At 31.5% G+C, this 21,266-nt stretch overlaps 1 protein-coding gene across 1 annotated transcript in view; it reads left to right on the forward strand.

The window, feature by feature from the left end:
• Positions 1-293: 293 nt before the first annotated feature.
• Positions 294-21,266, forward strand: part of LOC117105460 (inactive tyrosine-protein kinase 7-like) — a gene marked incomplete at its 5' end in the record, with an annotated part of 31,740 nt that continues 10,767 nt past the window's right edge. The window contains 6 exons of the mRNA XM_033246609.1: positions 294-300; positions 7,239-7,529; positions 9,530-9,701; positions 9,869-9,996; positions 17,431-17,712; positions 20,290-20,429. Coding sequence (XP_033102500.1) covers positions 294-300; positions 7,239-7,529; positions 9,530-9,701; positions 9,869-9,996; positions 17,431-17,712; positions 20,290-20,429 — 1,020 coding nt within the window. The remainder of the gene's footprint in view (positions 301-7,238; positions 7,530-9,529; positions 9,702-9,868; positions 9,997-17,430; positions 17,713-20,289; positions 20,430-21,266) is intronic.

Below are 21,266 nucleotides of genomic sequence, written 5' to 3' on the forward strand. Positions count from 1 at the left end.
GAGGATTAGGGGTGCTAGATGTGGGATCAAGGTGAAAGCTCTGGTGGGGATAAAGCTGAAACATGGTTCATTTCATCACTATTTTGATGTTATTTAATGCGACAGAAGAGGGTGGTTAGCCTCGCTCGGAAAGTGGGTTCAACTATTCCATCGTTACAGTACAACACCCATTCTGTTTACCATACTGGTTATGAGCCTACATATTTCAATTTCAATTTCAATTTCTTTATTTGCTACAAATGCCATCAAGGGCCAATATCCGCTAAAACAAACACAAATCACAATGAACTAAACATAACAGTTACATAACTGCATTTCTAACAAGCATTATTTTTTAACAACCATATAATTTCATTATTAATATAATCATTATTATTATTATCATTATTATTATTATTATTATTATTATTATTATTATTATTATTATTGTTATTATTATTATTATTATTGTTATTGTTATTATCATTATTCTTATTATTATTATTATTATCATCATCATCAGTTATTAAAATATATGTATCTTGAGGGCTATTTTGATATCATTTTTGGAAGAGGAAGAGGGGTCAAGTAAAAGAGATTGAGCGAGCGTGAGCGAGTAAGGTAGAGTGGAGTGAAGAAAACGAGAAGTATGTCCAGAGAATGGGAGACGAGCAGAATTGCGGTTGTGACGAAGGGACATTGACATAGTACGAACAGGGGGGAGAAAAGAGTGCAAAGGATGATTAGGGGACTGAACAATGTCACAAAGAAATTTAAGTAAAAAATATTGCTGTCTTGTAGAAAAAGGAATAATTCTGAAGTAGGAAAAAGTATCAAGATAGGTAGAATATGTGGCATGAACAGAAAGAAGTTTAGCAGCATGAAGTTCGAGACGTTTAATTTGACTGAGTTCACATAGGGGGAGAAGACCAAACGAAGAACAAGAGTATTCAATAGCAGGCTGTATATAAGATTTGTACAAAAAAGCGATAGTATGAGGATCAATGGAATAAGAGACAGATGGCAACCTTTAGTCGTTCCAAGGAGTCAGCATCAGTTCTAAGAATCTTGGTTTTATAATTATAATTAAACTTATTTCTTTCATTTTGCAAAATAATATCAAATGAAACTGCCTTATGGTCACACCCATGAATCCAATTAAATACATGAACGTTTCTAACGGATTGATGTCCACTTAAAACAATGTCCAATATATTATTTTCCCTGGTGGGCCGAGACACAAACTGGTGTAAGTCATTTGCAGATTTGAATAGTGAGCAATGTTCCGAAGACGAATCATTGAAATCCCCACATATCACTAGCTTAGAGTTGTCAAACTGGAGTCCCAGTATGCAATCTTGCAACGCATCATAACACAGCTGTTTGTTACCACCAGGTGGCCGATACACAGATAGAATGTAGATCGTTTCTTTGTTGACATTAATTGAAATCAGTAGATATTCAACATTACTATCACAGGATTTTTTAATAACAGCATACGGTATTATGTATTAATTTAATTATAATGTATTGAGTAGTGGTCAAATTTCATTATGATAATATTTATTTATTCTTCCTTTGGATAGAGTTTTCAGTAACACAGTACTGCTTTTCAAAATAGTCCAGTTTTCTTAACCATCATAAAGACATTTAATAAATTTATGAATAATGATAACAATGATAATAATTCTAAAAACAGATATTTTTTGAATTTTATTGTTAACAAAAAGTGCCATAGTCACTGTATTTGAGATATTCTAGTTATTATTAGTTATTAGTTATTTGTTCAAATTATTTATTTTGTTTATGGTACAGCAGATGTTGTGAAGACAGTTCTTTGTAACATATTTATTCAAGAACTTTTAAAAGGGCTGATTTATGTGAATGTCAATACTAATAAAAACAATCTAGAAAACGAGTTGATTTAGATTCTCCATATGTTATAGTTCCCTTAGCTCAAGGACATGTTGTTATTAATGCTTTTACTAGTTTATATATTCTCATCATCATATCAAGGTGCAAATATTCATCCATCTAAAAATATAAATCCTGATCTTTCTAATCATGTTGTTGGATATTATAGAGTGTATTATCAATAACATGTTTTATAAAAATAAGTATTACAGTAATATTTAATTCACCTGAAAAATCTTAGTATTTAAGTGCCCCTTTCCCCCAGTTTTAAAATATAAAAAAAATCTGTATCTTATTAGCTATTTCCGTTGTTTCTTCAAAAATCCCTTCAGTGTCTTAGAAAATTCAATGTACAACATATGAAAAACCTTTTTTGCTCTAGAGTCCTGCTTTAATAAATATCTAAACTGAATCTAAAGTGCTACTTTCGCTTTACTTACTCTACAGTATATCACAAATATTCACTGGAACATTATATTTAAGAGCAAGATTTTTTTTATAAACCGACTTCATTCTTCTAGCTCATTTTATTTATTTGTACAAAGCGCAAGGCTCCAGCATTATCCACTTTTACAAATGTAGCTTATTATTGTTGTATTAACTTTAATGCACCGATACATCTAAATATGAATAATGGAGTATATAATGTACCAAATATCTGGTAATTTAGCATGGATGAATTATGTTCACTTGGTTAAAATACTTGATTAGTATTTGAGTAGGTTTTTTTCAGAAAAATAATTAGTGAAAATTAAGTGTAAATAATTAGATTATAGTCTGAACTAACAATTATCATTAAAGACTTTTTTTTATCACGATGCAAACTACAATTTTTCTGATTTACAATCGTTTTATTAAAATTTCTGTATAATGTTTTAACTTCCAAATTTACACCATGTAAATTTTCTTTCTCTTTTCTTCTGTTCTTAGAATATTCAAATTTAATTTCAGGAAAAATATAACAAAAACATGATGCTGCCTTTCAAGGTTTGCCAAAAATGTTTGAAAACTATCAAGTGGCTCTCCTGACAGCATCATTACAAATTAAATAGCATGCAATTATTTGTATAACATTTTTTAATAAGAAAAAAAATAATAATTATAAAAAATAAATAAATAAATTTTAAAAATAAAAATAAAATAATTAAATAAATAAAAATAAATAAATAAAAATATGATTGTGAGAAGAAAATTTTGGTGTGATATTACTCAGACAATCAAAAAAATGATTGTCATAATGAACAAATTTTTTGGCCTTCATAATAGAAAAAGTAATAACTGATTATGATAATCCTAAATTATTACAAAGAAATTAAAGATGTACTGTATGTTGATACAAAGAAAATCTATATTTTTAAAATATTTGTTAAATCAATATGATGGAATTGTAGCTTTTTTATTTGTTGTCAGAGTTACTGTATATGCTTTTAAATGAATTTCAATTTATTATGTTTGACCTTTCAAAAAATATGTTGCATTTTCAAACACATGAAAATCATGAAAATATATTACAGTATATGTTCACTTGCTCTCTCATTATTTCTACATCATTTATTCTACATTATCGTTCGCCAATGTCATCTTTCATAAATCAGATATGAATATGGAACGGACTGAGAGTCATATTTTTCTGAATTTGTATCGTTTGATATCTCTAGAGATATTTTCACTCGTTGTCTTCACGACTCTGGTTTCTTTTTTGGTTTTTTTCTGTGTTTGTAATGTCAAAAATAATTTTTGTTAATTTTATGTTGCTGTACTGAATATTACTAGTCTACAGTGCAGTATGACTAGGTATAATCCCTAGAGAAAAGAGAAAATGCCTTGTATTTCTTGGCAAAAGGCAAGATATAAATTCCTGTAATGTTATCATCATTTATAGTGTGTATTTTTTTCTTATTTGTAATATTTGTCATTATTGGTTAGGAGAATAAATGTTTTATTGTAATTTAAATAAGGCACTATAAAAAAAATATTAGTTTATCACCCTATCTAGGCTGAAAAATTGGGAAAGAGGGAAGGAGGCTTTTTAAAAAATATTTCTTGTTTTGCTAAAGCCAAATATCACCCTTGGGTTGTTTTCTAGTGCATTTCAAAATAAAACATGATTGAGATAATAGTAATACAAATATTATCTACTAGGTATTTAATTTTTAAAAATGAAAAAAAAAAATTTTCATTTAAAAAAATACTCTTTTTCGATTGGGCCTAATGTTCGAAAGATACATCTTCAAATTTTTTCTCCTTTTATTAATATTATCACCATTATGTAATCAAATTGATTGTAGTAGTAGTAGTAAAACTTTATTTATTCACGAAGAACAAATCAACAAATACATGCTGTTTTTCATTATGGCCGTGAGATACCTTACTTACAATTAACAAATTACACATAAAGGTACATCATAAAAAGCAAAAGTTAAATGCAGAAATTAAATAAAATAGATACAAAATATAATTATTAAACAGTACTGTATGCCAAAGTCAACAAATTAATAAAATAAAAGTACTGTAATCTATACCTAACAAAGGCAAAATAAACTATGGAAAGAAGAAGATCCATTCCACAAAAGTAAACAGAAAATTACAAAAAGGAATGTAAAATATAAATAAAACAAGGCAAGAAAACATCAAAATAGGGATTTATACAATGTTCATACTACTGTATTTAACAATATTTGTCAATTTTTTATATTATTGTTAATATTAATGCGTTATCACTTCCCTTGTTGTTGTCGTTTGTTTATGGCGCTTTGAGACAGCCATTAATATGTGCTATATAAATCCAATTTACTTTAAGTACAGCGTGCTATGAGTCTGCATCAATATGGCTTTCAACACAGTGACAAATTGTTTGTCAAGCAGTATTAAGATCAAAGATTATATCTCGCAAGTTAGTGATCTAAATTGAATGAACATCAGGAATCCGAGGCATCCTAGGACTTGCATTCTTAACCAATCATAAGCGCTTGACTCGGATACATTTCAAAACTGCATATAAATTTCCGTTTAATGAAATACATAGATGTTTTATTACATACATTATAGATACGATAATAATACAACCCTTACATTTTCTTTGTAAACGTGATCAATAAACTTGTTTTTTCAAACTCTCTCACAAGAGAATGCTTATACATAACCTAGACACAGCACAGCATGTTTATCGCAATCAATTAACACAGAACGCCCAGGCTTAGTCTAATTGCCCTGCTGTAGTCGAAGGCCTATGACTGTAGGCTATGCTAGGCATATTTTTATACCATTGGTTGGCATAATATAGGCCAGTTAACACTAGAGATTATCAGCTAGGTTATGATCTTGGTTCTGCCTCATCTAATGTGTATTTTGGGTCGTCACAGTGTTATTTTCAGAGGAGTACCACCTAAGTTCCTTCTTGCGTAGGTCGATGTTTTTGGAGATTTCAAGCTGAGAAAAGTCATTGCAGCTCATGTTATATTCTTGGTTTTCATTGTTTAGTTAGTTCACTCTATCATTTATTCTCACCAAGATTATATTATTATAGTTGTGGTAGTATCATCTTTCTACTTCATCACAGATATTGTGTACATTATTGTCTATCTAAAAATGTTTTTTTTTCCTTTCAAGATACAAGATAAAATTTATTGTCTCCATTAAAAACCGAGGAAATTAAAAAAAAGCTCGCAAAAAATTACAATTACAGGAGTAGGCTACTATTGTATGTTTAGTGGTCATCAATTAATTGGGAAGTGGGATGGGGGGGGGGCTAATAGAGTTAATGGATCATTTCTGTGGGCCAAAGTATGTACCACATTCTTCATCACCAGGTTGAGTTTTTTGTATACAGATGACAGCTTTAGATGGCTGTAAATTGCACTTTCACATCATGGGATAGCGTTCCACTTTGGCTGCCTTTGGAGAAAATATTAATTGCATATTATTTTCCTATAATAATAAGTAATGAAATGCATTTATGTTCAAAAACAAGTCATTTGGTTATGTTTTATCTCAAAAACAAATCTCCCCTTAAACTGGACAGATCCTCTTTTGTAAAAATATAGCCACACATTGGTTGGGCCACAGTTGTTAATGTCACTGTTGAGCTTGCTAATGTTATGTTCTTAATCACATCTTATTTTGGGGAAACATCAGCATCTTAGGATAATACCTTGGGGTGGATACTGATTGCATACTTATTATTGTTATTGTACAGTCGTGCAAACTATGTATGTTATTAAGATAAAAAATATTTACAAAAGTTAAGTATGATTTTGCAAAAACAATAGGAAATTTTAATAAATGCTCAACTATTGTATTGGTCAGTAAACTTATCTGACCATCAGTTACAGTAATTACTGCACACAATAAACTCAATTGCATCCTGTACGGTCACTGATTGTCCAATTGAGTGTAATTGATAATTTACTGTGGCTTCCTCTTGTTTGCAACATAAGGCCGTTTTCCACTAGGCGAATTTATTCGCGCGAATCAAACATTTTTACCCATACACATGCGCAAGTAAGAATCTTGTGATGAAAATTCAACTACACATGCCTATAGGCAATAATTTTTTATTCATGCGAATAAATTTGTCTTTGGAAAACAGCCTTTATATGAATGAAATAACATTGGATAATGATAAAAATAAAGAAAAATAATGGTTTTTAAGTCATGCCTGAATAATTCTTTTTGTTCAGAAGACATACAAGTAGCAAGAAACTGATTATTATTATTATCATTCTCATCATTATTATGATGTTGTTTCTCTTTATTCATTGCCTGTCTTTTTATACTCCAGAGTTAACTGCATGTTTACTGTCCTCCATGGTATAACTTAGGAGTTGTTCTGTCATATAGAGAAATTCTAATAATTCAGAGTAATGATTATTTTCTAGAGGTCAAAGTTTAATGAGTTGAGCAAACAGTGGTTGTCAATAATGTCTGAATTTAGTTATTCATTTCCACATTTGATTTTAGATACCGTATTAAAGTAGAAGTTTACTTTTTATGATCGTAGATACAGTAATTATCAAATATTTCTGTAAAATTAGCTAAAAACAGAATTTATCATAAAACAATTTTTACAATGACTCTGTCATCTTTTTATTTTCATTTTAATTTCTCTTTAATTTTCAGTTGTTTATGTTCTCTGCATTACTGCTATATTGTACAGAAAATAATTTAACATTTTTGAAAAAACTTTTTTTTCCTTGCAACATTTTCTGAATTCTTACATGATAAGTATTTTGCAACAATTTATATTACATCTACCAATAGGAATTTGTATTTTAATGTGAAAGTTCTAAGTTTGAAATTATTAGGATGTATATTGATGAATTCTTTTATTATTATTTTGTTCTCAGGGTTATCAGGTAGTGGAAAGGTACTTTTAAAGGGCCCATCAGATCTGTCGGAAGTAACGGAAGGTGTCAAAGTGGCACTCCTTTGTAAAATAGATGGTAATCCTGAACCCACTCTCCAGTGGTACCGTGATGGCGAGCTTTTAACACTCGGCAACAATTATGAAATCAACGGTCCCCGCCTGAAGATTAAAAGTATGACACCTGATGACAATGGAGTATATGCCTGTAGGGGAAGAAACCGGCTTGGAGATGCCTGGAGTGTTGTGGAAAATGTTACCTTACACATTGATGGTATTTTTTAATATCCCAATTTAATATTTTAATAAATAGTTGTATATTATACACCTAAATGTTGTACATCAAACTTCTTAAATATTAACAGTGGCATATACAAGGAAAGGTAGAGTTTCATGTTGGGAGGTGCATAACTGCCCAATAAACTTATATTATATTTGCTAAACAAAAAATTACACTTAATATTTAGAAATTACCTCATATCATGTTATTTTGCCAACTAGCGTTACTTTTCATAATAATCATTGTGCCCTATCAGCCCCCACGGCAATACTCAGGGGTGGCGCCAGGATTTTCCCGACCGGGGGTCCCCGATGAGGGGTCAGATTTCCCTGATGAAAGCAAAGTGGGCGTAGTCGAACTTCGATTAAATGGTGTTGAAAATGGTGTGAAATTTTGACAATTTAGGGGTTTCAAAGGCTTATTTAATCAATTTTTTAGCCTACTAATATGTAGAAGATACATATAATTTTTTTTTTCTCCCCGACGAATATTGCTTTTTCTCCCCGGTGGAAGAGAGCCAGATCTCCCTGACGGGGGCCCTGGATCTCCCAGCCCCTCGCTGGTGCCATCCCTAGCGATACTTCGAGATACGCCTTGAATATTTGCATCAATAACAAATTATTTACACAACTGAGAAATCAGATATTGACTTAATGCTTAATTAAACCATAAGAAATACTGAAAGTTGTTTTAAATGTTACTGTCTGCCATATATTTCAATTGTAAATGCAAGTCAGTGCACTGATGCAGGATTCATCAATGTTATTTTTCCATAGACTATACTCTTTAAATCCGAGATACGCCTTGAATATCTGCATCAAATAAAACATAAGAAATACAAAAAAAGGTGTTCAGTTTTACTGTGCACTAATGTAGGATCCATCATTATTTTTCCATACACTTTTATTTCATTTCACATTAAACTAATTCACTTGGCATTAATTATTAAAGAACCAAATGGTAATTTGGGAATATTGAATTCCTTTGGAAGTCTTTTGATTTTCAACTTAACCTATAGTGTGTCGATAATTGAAATTCTGAACTTTATATTACTTGGTATGTACTTTATGCTCAATTGATTTAGTAGTCAAGTTTGAAACTTTCCAGGCTTTCCATAAAGCTTTCTCATATCCTTTGGGTATCAGCTTGAATATACACGTCTTTGTTCAGCTAACACACTTAAATGATACACAAATGAAATATTAAATCTCTTTGTAGATTTGTATTAGTTTATTTATTTTTTTCTATATTCCTTGTAAATATTTTAAAATTAAATTTTAATACTATTACTAAGAGATATTGTTCAATATCACAAGTCAGCTGCAAACATAATGTAAAGATATACTTACTCACTTTACTGCCGTTCAGCCGAGTAGTCATACGACTTATCCACCCCGGCTACTTTGCTGATTTCCTCAATAAACTTTCTCCAACTTCTCTGTCGTTTGCACGCTCTCGTATTTTTACCAGATCCTTTATCTAGGCTTGTTGGGTGGCCAGTTGCAGGATTCACCTTTTTAAGCGCCTTTATGTCATTATTAAGAGTGATTGGTTAAGTTGTAATAGGTCTGCCTTTATATTTTTGGAATTCACATTTTTTTAAATAATAGTCGATTGCAATATTTGCTGGTGTATGGGGATGTGAAGATATATGTTTAAAGAAATGAAATTAGACATTATCTTTTTATTAAGAATTAATTTTCCTCACCACTACTGTAAATAGACATACAACAAGTAATACTGTTTGATATTACATAAAACCCTAATGTAAAAGTGTCTGGTTAATATAATAAATTTTATGTATATTTACGAATTTTTTTTCTTAAATTATCAAAAACTTAATTATCTTTATATGTTGCATTTCAATTCAACACAGGTCTAAACAATTTATTGTTTTTTGCTTTATACATTTTTAAACAAATAATTTAGATCATTATATTAAAATATTTCTAAATTCATATTCAACAATTTTAAAATATTTCTTCTGTGCTAAGATACCAGACTAGCTAAAGTGGTTGTTACTCCTGAGGATGTGACCGTGGTAAGAGCAGATAAAGCGTTACTTGACTGCAGCTGTTCTGGAGATCCTGAGCCAACCCTCGACTGGTATTTTCAGGAGTTTGGTGCAGAAATGCCTGATACAGAACCACTGACAAATAAAACCCGGTAAGTAACTTCATTCAGGAATTAAGATGCAAACATGGAATGAGCAAAATATATTGAGCAATATGTACTTTTTCTGTTTTGTCTTTTGGAGGACATTACCGGCGTAATTAATTTTTTACGTTTGTACATCTTGCCAATATGACATTAATATTTGCCATTTCTTTTAGCCAATCCATATTCCTCAATGGCTCTTTGTCCATTGATCAAGTTAAGCGTAGTCAAGCCGGTACCTATGTGTGTACCTGTTCCAACGGACGCTCCACGGATACAACTCATGCCATTCTGACTGTTGCAAGTAAGTGCTTTTATTCATTATTTATTACTGCCTTAACTCATTTAAGAATTGTTGTTTTAGTAACAATGTGAAGTCTGAAGCTTTATAAACCAATTCATTAATAATTTGATAATAATAATAATAATGAGTCTTTTGTAGCAATCATTTTGAGAAAGGCTCAAAGATGGCAAGAAAAATTAAAAGAGCAGAAAAATATATTACCTGAAACATCAATTTTATAATAACTAAATTTAGTATAAGTTTAATTACTAAATCATATATTTGAAACTTAACCAAAGAAATACCACCACTTTAACCCCTGATCAGGGCTTACTTGTTCATCGCCCACAGGAGCTCTATAATGCTAGTATCTGACTAGCCAACTCGCCTAATTATGACAATGAAACAGTTTATCAAAAAACATTGGTATGGGTTTATACCAGAGTTTATGTTTACACGATGATACTACTATTCACTATGTTCAGTTTCAAATTAGCTTTGTATTAAAATCCGTTGTTAGATTGTTAGTTGATGTTTTATAAAAGTTGTCTCGAGTTTAGGCCATGTTTCCGCAGTATTTATTATCTGATAAATTATTGGAAAGCGGCCATCTTGTAATTTTTCGCTGCGGAAACACGTCCCAAATTTTTTGATAAATTTTCGTAAAAGAATCGGATAATTTATAGGAAATAGCTCCAAATGCAAAAATAAATAACCTTTGACTGATGTCAAATCACGGGCATGAAAAGAATTATTCTGGGTAGTTAGCTTCTAAAGAAACTAGTAGTTAGAAGGCATAGGGGCCTAGGCGTAGTATTTTAAACTCTTGATAACAAAAAAGTGAGTAAATTTTCCGTGTTATTAGGTATACAAAAAAAAGCCCGAAACGACAGCATTCGTCGTCAATGGTGCCTGGCTGGGCCTAGTTAGGTCTATCCCTACCTATCGTTTATTGCACAGTAAAGCACCTTGAACAAACCTGGCATTCACTTTCGTCTTCTTTTCAATCCCTTATATAGAAGTACAATACAATTACTAATGGACATAAACTTTGGATTTTTTTAATGCATCATCATCATTGGTATCCATCAGTCTTGTCAGGCTATGGAGAAGCGCCTTAGCTGGATGCAGTGAATCGTCAAAGCCCATGTTTGTTCTTATGCCTTGTGGCTTAAGTTATATGGGGATCCACCACTTAACAGTTAATAATAATAATAATAATACACATTTTTAAAGCGCCTATTAAAGCAAACAAAACTGGCTTGAGGTTCTAAACCCAGAGGAGGACTTTTCACCTTAGCTGGATGCAGTGTTTCGCCAGAGCCCATGTTTGTTCTTATGCCTTGTGGCTTAAGTTATACAGGGATCCACCACTTAGCAGTTGTAGGTTAGCTTGGAGTACAGAGGTTCTAAACCCAGAGGGGGACTTTTCACCATGAAATATGAAAATGGAATGAATGTAGATGAATGAGTAGATTGAAACAGTTTCCATGGTGATAGCATGCAATGGTATAAAAAATAAAAAAGAATAACGTATGGTTAGGACCCACTATGCAAGTCCAGTGCAAAGCACAGCTTTGTGTGTGTATGTGTGTGAGATGCATCATATCCACCATGAAGATCCCAACCCCCATGAAGATCCCTTGTTTAATGCAGTGCGCTACAAATGCCATAGATCTAGTTATTATATATATGTGCAATAGTGACATCAGGTCAGGAAATTACCACCTTTATTGGCCCAACCATCTTTGTTCAAACTCTTGTCACCCTGCATGTAAATATACTTAATGGATTGTTTCTGGCTAACCATTAATTATTGATTCCGTAATTCATCATTTGTGTATGTACTTAATTTATGTACCGTATTCTAAGTCCGGATCCCAGTTTGCTCAGCTGGTGCACTTAAAGATGAATGATCTTATCACTTAAAGTAGCATTCTAATGATAGCAAGTTAGCATTATGTACAGTAAAATGAAGCTGCATCATAGTCAATCATATGTTTGATTTCTAAGGATGTTTATGTTTAAATGGCATAGAAGGATTTAAGTTATTTCAACAATTATGTTATGAGAAAGGCACTTTAGTAATAATTAGTTGGCAGCTTACACATAAAGGTCAATAGCATCATTCATGAATAACAAGAAATAATTACTATGACTCATTGGGTAAGTGCCCAGCATTTGACCTAAATGTCATAGGTTCATACTGTATACTCAACATTTTCTTAGTGGATATCATTGCATATAATAAAGATAGTACTATTTTGAATTTTTCTACAGGAATTTTATTTTAAACGTAGTAGCATCTCTATGATTCTATTATTCATTATATAAGAAATAAGAACACATTTTTACTCTGTATTTATGGTCAATGCCAAGCTTAAGCCTTTGTTCAGTCCAGTCTGATTGCTACCATTGTCTCCTTGAGATCATAATAATGTTTGACCACAAAATAAAATAATTTCTTTTGCATACAACTGAAAACCAAATTAATTGATTTTGAATATGAAATATGCAATGAATTATTTTTTCCATAAATGAACTTGCAAGGTCAAGGACAAAAAGTGTACACTTGAATATATGATGCAGGTTGAAAGTATAGGAAATGAAGATGATAATTTTTTATATTTTTTTTATTTTTAAATGTCATATTTATTCTGCAATATAGTAAGTGGCTTGCCACTTTATGGAAGCAAATGATGCTCTATAAATGCAAGTCTCTTTATGAGGCTTAGCATCTCGAGTTGTTTATTTCTCCTAAGTAAAAAAAAAACTAGATTTTACAACCTGGGATTGAAAGGCAAATATTTTTACCACTAAATGTTACCAGCTACACCTCCAAATTAAAAAATTTGAATTCTTCTATTCAAAAACACATCGAAATCGCAGCCTTATGGCTGAATTTCACGATATAAAAACAGTAAAAAAAAGGCCTACAGAAATAAAATGACATTAAAGTAAAAAGATAAATGTGAACATTAATTAACTAAAAGTTGAAAATAAAAAAAAATTAATCGGACATTTAAAAAGCATCAAACATTGAAAGTGAAAATGAATAAAATTATAGACAACATTAACAAGTTAAAATTTTATAAAAACATTAAAAATTCACAGAAAAATTAAAATTATTTAATATACCAAATCATCAAAACAGCAAATATAAATTAACTTATGTGTTAGCATTACATTGTATTATATTTTTGAGTATGTAAGGTGAAGGTTATCCTGTATTCATTAATGAATGTAGGGGAATGGGCTATTATCAGCATGGTACTAAGCCTCTGCATTGTGTGGGTATACTGTAGTATACGTTGAATATTAAACTAGTGAAGTTACTCAAAATTGTTAAATTCAAAATGAACTGTAAAAACAGATGACATTTTTTCCCTAATGTTTCCTCCAACTGGCAAAGAGCTGAAATGATTACTTAGCATATATATACCTTATTACTGTGCAAAACCATTTAATGCAAATACATCTAACTCTTCTTTTAAAGAATCTATAATGTTCTTAACTCTCTCAATGCAGAAAGAAAATTACCTAAAATGAATCTTAATAATATTTGGTTAAGCTAGCAAATACTAGCATTGTATAAATAAACCATGGGGCATAGTCTAATTGACTAAATCTAAACAATTATACTCTTTAATAAACTTGAAAATTAAATTTTATTTGATTTATATCTAAATAATTTATTAGCTTTAATTGAAAAATATACTAGAACATATTTTATTTGCATAAATATCAGACACATAAATAATACATTTCAAATTTTCTTTGCATTGTCCCTGATTTTGACTGGTACAGTAATTTATATAAGGTTTATTGTAGTAAAAAGTCTATAATTCATTATTATTTGAAGCAAATCACGTCTGCCATTATATGCCAACCGCTCAGTTGGAGCATAGGTCTAGTGCTTACATTAATAATCAATTATAATATACAGTGTTGTTGTTAGATTACCTCTTTTGGAAAAGAGACAACAACGGCACTCATGGCACCAAGGTTTGCCTCATCCCAAACAGGAATGGGGGAATTCTCCTGGATCCCCCCCCCCCCCATGGTGCTGCTACTGGTCTGATCAAGCTGTCTGTTTATTTGACAAACCTTAACTGAATGTTTTAAATTCCATTTTACATTTCCATACATCTGTACACTAGACTTTTCTGTATTTTGCGCTTTACAAATTTAAAACCATTATACGATTATGAATTTGGCTCATTCATTTGCATCCGGAAATTTTAGCGTGATTCGAACCCTGACCCAGGGATTAGAAAGCATGCAATCACCTTGTCCCTAAGCCACAGTCTATTAAATAATATAAACCACATGTATGTTGTTTGTCACTTCATTCCCCTTGTCAAGAGTCTGCTTGTCAGTTCATATCAGATTCATTTTATCGTAAGGCCACTCAGCTTGTCAGAGTCTGTGACATTCTCAGCGTCCACACATCATTCATTGTTATTCAAAATCAGATATGGCAAACATTTATTAGACTATTGCAAAAAAAAATGAATTATTTCCTTATTTTAGGTCTACCTTTAATAGAGGAAAATCTTAATGCATGATAAAATAAAAGTAATATCCTGGACTCAATAACTTCTAATTGGCTAGGATGAGCTATACTGTATTTGCTACATCTTGCTACTCACCACAATGGTCTACCTATGTTTCACTAGACTTGTTCCGACGGTGTAAGTTACACCAATGATATCGTAGTTATCGAAGAGGCTGACACCAACCGTATGAACGGGATCACCGGATAGAAAACAAGCACTTCACCCCGCAAGCTAACACCGACAAAAGACCATATTGGCAAGGCTCTCATCCAATAGAATTTTCTGTTACCGTAATTGACTTGCCACATGTTGATTGCAATAACATCTGTAGCTTGACCACGGTCTCGTTTTTGAGGCAATTCTACTAGGCCTAGTTGCTTCATAATATCAACCAAGCATCTTTTTGAGTTGTTTTTAACTTCATAATTGTCAAAAGTAATCCAAATAAAACATTACAGGACAAATATATATTATTACCGTTCGTTCTAAACTACATATAAATTTTCATGTCTTTTTTTGGGAAATCCGCAAAATACCATGGTAGTTCGTTCACTGTGTATTAAGATAGGGCTGAACAAGATACGGTGAACGCCGGTGAGATACTGTACGTACATGATTCTGAAATTACAGCTAATATGGTAGTCTTATCTTTAGCCACTGCAATTCACACATTCTAGCAAGAAGAACCACGAACAACGTTCGTACTCGCATAGTACATTTGGAGGCTTGGGTTATAAATTCTGCCGAAAATCTCCTAAAGGGTAGGTGAGGGAAAAAAAACATCAGTTTTATTTCGATTTTCTGAATGCTCTACCAAGTGAAGATGAAAAAATTGGATGTTAAACATATTTTGCCTTTTATTTGTTGATAGTTGGGATGGTCTATACTGCCTACCCAAATCAAAGCAGGCCTAGCCCAGACAGGCCCTCGCCTAATGTAATTTCTATTTTGTCGTCTTTGTTTTATTGAAACATCATGAGATCAATAGAAATAATTTTAATCTTCAACTTTTTTATATCAGTTTATAAGCGCTATAACTATCCGCTATAACTCTTGTGTAGACATACGATGACAATTTGATGCGAATTTGACTGGATTTGTCATTAACTTGCATCAGGTGGGAGTGATCGTCGGAACATTGCTACTGTGACCGTACTTTCTGAGATAGTATTAAATTTTTATTGGTAGTGTCATTTTGACCTGTGGTTAGTGACATTGTTTTTACATTAATTTTATGACGTTTGTTTGCACTAGCCGCTTGCCTTATAAATAGGTTTATTTTCCGGCTGCAAATGCCTTCCATATTGCATGCTGTTTTTGGAACAGGCTACTTAACATTGTTTGTGCAATAATTCAACATCATATCACATCATAATAATGTTAAACTCATTGACAAAACCATAGTTTGAAATTCCCTTGACATATGCTAAACCCTTCAAGCTGTCTGTTTCATATGTAGGCCTAGTTCATTATTGCCTTTTAAGTATTCATGTGTAAAACATCCAATGTAAAATGGACACAGTTGAGTAATTTTTTTCCAGACAGTTATATTTTTTTTTTTATAAGAATAGCTAGATAGCTTACTATTGCCTATTTTTTTAAACCAAATATTTCATCTACTATTTTCCACAACTGTTAAAAAATGATGGGATTATTGCAATTCCTGGTATTTAATGAGATTGACTTTTACTCCTATTATTTTTTATTTAAATGAGTAAAATAAAAACAAAAGGACCCATAATTTTCTCAAAGTAAACAATAGGTAAATCACAAAATTCAGTAGTAAATGTTGGTGTTGAACATGTGCAATATAGCAGTATTTTCTACTTGTTTCCAGTAGAAATATTATTATTTTTTCATATATTAAGAGCAGCCTGAACATGCATGATATTTATACCTGCCAAGCTCATAAAAATCTAATAAAAGTAATATGATGACATTAATTTTACAGTAAATATTTGTTTTTTTTAGATTTAAAAGGCATTTTTTTTTTTTTTGTTTCCATGAAAAATATTATTTCCCGGTTGATTTTCTACTGATGTTGAGCGATAAGGATTTATGTTGCAAGTCGGAAAGAACGTCAAATGTCTGATTTTGTACTAGCATTTGTTAAGCCATTTACAAATGCCATATGTAAAGTGCTGTATTTAGTTAATGATCCTGTCCGTTGCTATTTTGAATTTAGTATGAAAAGTTTACGAGGTAGAATAACAGATTTGACGTTACAATTGTAAATTACTACCTGATACACATTGCACGTATGCTCAATTTATGTATTTGGAATTCTAATGTTATTCAAAATAGGCCAATAAACAGATGCTTTTATGCAATTAACTGGAAATTGTTGTTGTTGTTGTTATTGTTTTTATATTGTTGTTATAAAAAATATTTTAGTTTAATATATTCTCATTCATTGTTACTTGAATCATGTCGAGCTATTATCTGCAAACTGCGATTATAATTATGAGGGTCATTTGGCAAAGCATTAATAATAAAAATTACAATAAATGATGCCCAGGAGACACTAATTTATTTTTAGTTTTAGTTGATTTATTCAACATGAATTAAGTCTTCATTAGATATTCTTCGTTAAATAGTGTTATTTCTATCTAAAATGTCTAATCGAAAAGTGAAATTGGAAAAAGAAATATTTGTATTTCAGAGTAATTTTTTTAAAATTGATAATTATTTGTAAAGCAGTTGCAGAATTATTGTTATTTTTCTCTTTTGTCATGTACATAGAGGTCCTGCAGTTTATGCTTTAAATGACCAACATTGCTGTTATTATTTTACTTTAAAATGTTAAAAAGCATTTCAAATGCTTTCGTGATAAAATTATCAAATATATGCTATTTTTCTTTTTGACAAAGTATGAACTTTATTCTTTTTCATTTAGATATTGACAACATGCAGAATTTTGATAACGTCTTCGTAAAACCTGGGTCATCTGTTTCGGTTAACTGTACGTTTCCAGACAACGAAGCAGGTGGTGTACCGTTACCAGAACCAGTGTGGTTCGGTATTAATGGTTCTCCCTTGACGAATACTGGTAATGTGAAACAAAATGGTAGTTTCCTGATTATTGATAGTGTGACTGAAACAGACTATGGGACGTACCAGTGCACCATGTCGAACATGGCTGGGCAGAAGCAGGCTTCGGTGGACGTTGGAGAAACTAGTAAGTCAAAAGTTCTTTAGTAGATCAAGCAATACCGCCGATACAGGGAATTATGCGATTGAAATTCAATCGCATAATTATGTAAACAATATTTTCATCTACTCATAGTGTGTAATTTTTTGGATTAGGAATCTAACTACATGAAACGCTGGACCCCCACCATAGGCTCTGCCCCTGGAACCCGATGGGTGTCTCAACTGGCCCCCGGCACCCCCATTTTTAGTTCCCACCGGGGTGCTTTGGGGGCCAAAAGACCATTTTCAACAGCCCTGGATCAAGTAGGGTAATTCAAGTCAGTGTCAAGCATGTGAACATCTTTTCAGATGGAACAGAAAACAAAAGTTAATATTTGTAAATCTTGTACCTGGATAAATACGGTACTCAGTAGAAAACAGTAGAAACAAACTAATTTATTATACATTTGCATTTACAAGTCCAAAAAAGTTCTGTATTCTTTAAAGAATAACTCTGTAAACATACATAGGAACCCATGCAAATATACATATATACACATAACCACACCTAAACATGAAGGTATACACATGGAAACATGCGAGTGAATGTACTCTTGGTGTTATATCACCTTAAATATGTGTAATGAATGTAGTTAATTTGTTAAAGCACTTGGTGCCAATGTCCCAATGCTTTTAGCTACCAGGAAACCAATCTATCATAAACTAAGTAACATTGCTAAAAGGGGAAAAAAATAAACAAATGCTATAAACCAATCTTCATTAGACAGTTTTAGGCACAAAGCTAGCTGGTAGATTATGACTTGCAAGTGCTCTATAGCATTTATCATCTAGTACAGTCTACCTTCTACATAGATCGACACCATCATAATATCTATAGCAGATGCAATAGTAAACATGCATAAGCATTCATGTAGTAATTTAGTGTGTTTTTGTGCCATTATAATCTAATCATGCACAATATCGATCATAGATCCCTCTACTTTAGTAGTCTCAACTCATAATAAAAAAACATTCATAGCATAAAAAGATATTCGTCTTATTATGAGCCTAGGTAGTCAAAATGCATACTTAATAGAAGATTTATTATATCATTTTATATAGTGTTCCCCAAGAGCCTCATATTTTCAAGGTTTAATAGAACTATAGTTATCAGTTGTACATGAATACATAGGCTATTATCATAGAAGAATTAGCTTAGGGATGGACTCTTCGCCATTAGTTTATATATTTCAGTATTTTAAAAACATTGATTTTTATAATGCATAAAGAATGTATGTGAAATGGAATGTAACTTAAACTGACATATATAGGGCAGAAATATTTACTACAAAAGGGAATAACATAAATGAAAGTGACTGATTAGAAAGCATAAACATTAATTGTAAGAAACAAACGAGAATCTGTAAACATAAAACTATATATAATTATTAAGAATACATTTTAGCAGCCATTGTGTCAGATCACAATAATTTATAATGTTTTCTACACAACTTAAAATGAGTCTTTACACAATTATTGTCAAGTTGCATTAATTTTAACCACCATCTTTAAATTAAACACAAAGGTAATTCAGAGATTTCCTTCATGCATCCTTAATACATCAGGACTAGGTAACTTCAGTATGAAACCCGATTTATTAATGCCGCACATTTTTTCCCTGTGTGCGATACTATAAAATGTTAGATAGTACTGACTTGTGTTGCCTTTTACGAGCCTTCTTTGAAATTTCACTGTATCCTAAAACCAACCACAAGTATGAAGAACAGGTGCAGAATCCTAGGCGTGCTGTACGGTTATTATATACTGTATAACCACATTGTCATAAAAATGCCCAATATTACCTGTATGGGGTTATACGTCTCTTTGTTCTGTAAGGTTTAGATATTTAGTGATGTGGATGTTAAGGTGTGGAGGTTAACAATGAGGTGATGTTGAGTATTTTGGTTCATAAAATTTCATGCTTGTTCAACAGGGAACGGATTTGCCAAATACTAGATGGAAAATACCTTTATTTAACTACTTGATGATATGCTAATATGGTACACATTTACACTCAATTAATGCTAAAAAGATATTGAAAATTTACATAACCATCACACAACATTATAATTAATAACAGATTTGCACTTGTTCATATATTTCTGGTCAATATGGAAACTTACTGTCAGTCCTTGATGGCTAATAATAAAATAATAATGATGATAGCCAATTACCTTTAAGCTAATACTTTTTACAAAATCAAAGGGTCTTCAATAATTGATGATAATTGTAGAAATGGTGGTGTGATGTTATAAATATTTAAGGTGCCTTCCCTCCAATGCCAAGTTATTGGTTCAATTCCTTTTCTGTTATATGTCATCAATTCTAGTAATACACAGTTCTGTATCATTGATTGTGGTCTCAATTACAGTCTCTGCCTTATTGTATAAGCCTATCGTCTTCCTATATCACTGCAACTCCTCATTATATACTATTCTAGTAAATTATAGCACTGTCATAGAATATGTAAGTAGAATTTTACTGTATTGTATATATTGACTACTGTTTTAAATTTCTTTTTATATGCAGAGACAAATAAATTACCTTCAATTTTGTCTTTTAGCTCAACCAAAGATAACTACCAAGCCACTGGCTCAGGTTAAGAAAGAAGGCAAAGACCTGTATTCTCATTGTATAGCTGAAGGCTCACCAACTCCAACGATTAACTGGCTAAGAAATAGTATCGATGTCACAGAGATACCGGTAAGATGTTGTTGAAATCATAATCAGATAACCTCAAATATTTGATTGCTCATCTAGGATGGTCAAATGTAGAAGTTTAAACTTCAAATGAGATATAGATTTTAAAATATATTTATTTACTTTTTTTATAGACTTATTTACTACAAAAATCCTAAAGTTAATTAACAACAAATTAATTGGTATATGATAAAAGAACATAGGAAAGTTTTTACATATGCTTTATATATGTCTATGTTAATTTGCAAGAATATTTTGTGTCATAAATTTCAATATAAAACTTAAAATAAAATACACTAAATATACTACAGTAATTTACTGTTACTAAGTAAGGAATCCAAGTTTTGAATTTTTTAGGTATCGCAGACATTATACATATATATATATATATATATATTGAAAGTATTGAAAATGTAGAACTTGTAGAACTGGGTATTATCACTCTACAGACTGTTTCATGCTAATGCAATCTTCAGGAGTGAGAGAATACAAGGGTTGTGCGAGTATATGAATGCTAAGACAGGTGAAAATGCAAATGAGTTAATTGTTTTTAAGTAGGTATTTGTTGCTGTGCCTGCATTTAGACAATAGCTCGTTTCTTTTGTTTAGTGTTGACTGTTTGTCTGAATATATTATGTGAAGTTTCTCGGTTATGCATAAGTTGCAGCGTTTTGTTTTTGGGGAGTAAGCCGATGCTCTGTCGATGATAGACCATTTAATGTTGTAGGGTGTGTTGCAACACAAACAAAACAAAAACAAAAGAACCGAGCTATTGTCTAAATGCAGGCACAGCAACAAATACCTACTTAAAAACAATTAACTCATTTGCATTTTCACCTG

This window comes from Anneissia japonica, unplaced genomic scaffold, assembly GCF_011630105.1.
Source record: "Anneissia japonica isolate Jap-2015-1 unplaced genomic scaffold, ASM1163010v1 scaffold1128_len1000024_cov185, whole genome shotgun sequence".
Lineage (NCBI taxonomy): Eukaryota > Metazoa > Echinodermata > Crinoidea > Comatulida > Comatulidae > Anneissia > Anneissia japonica.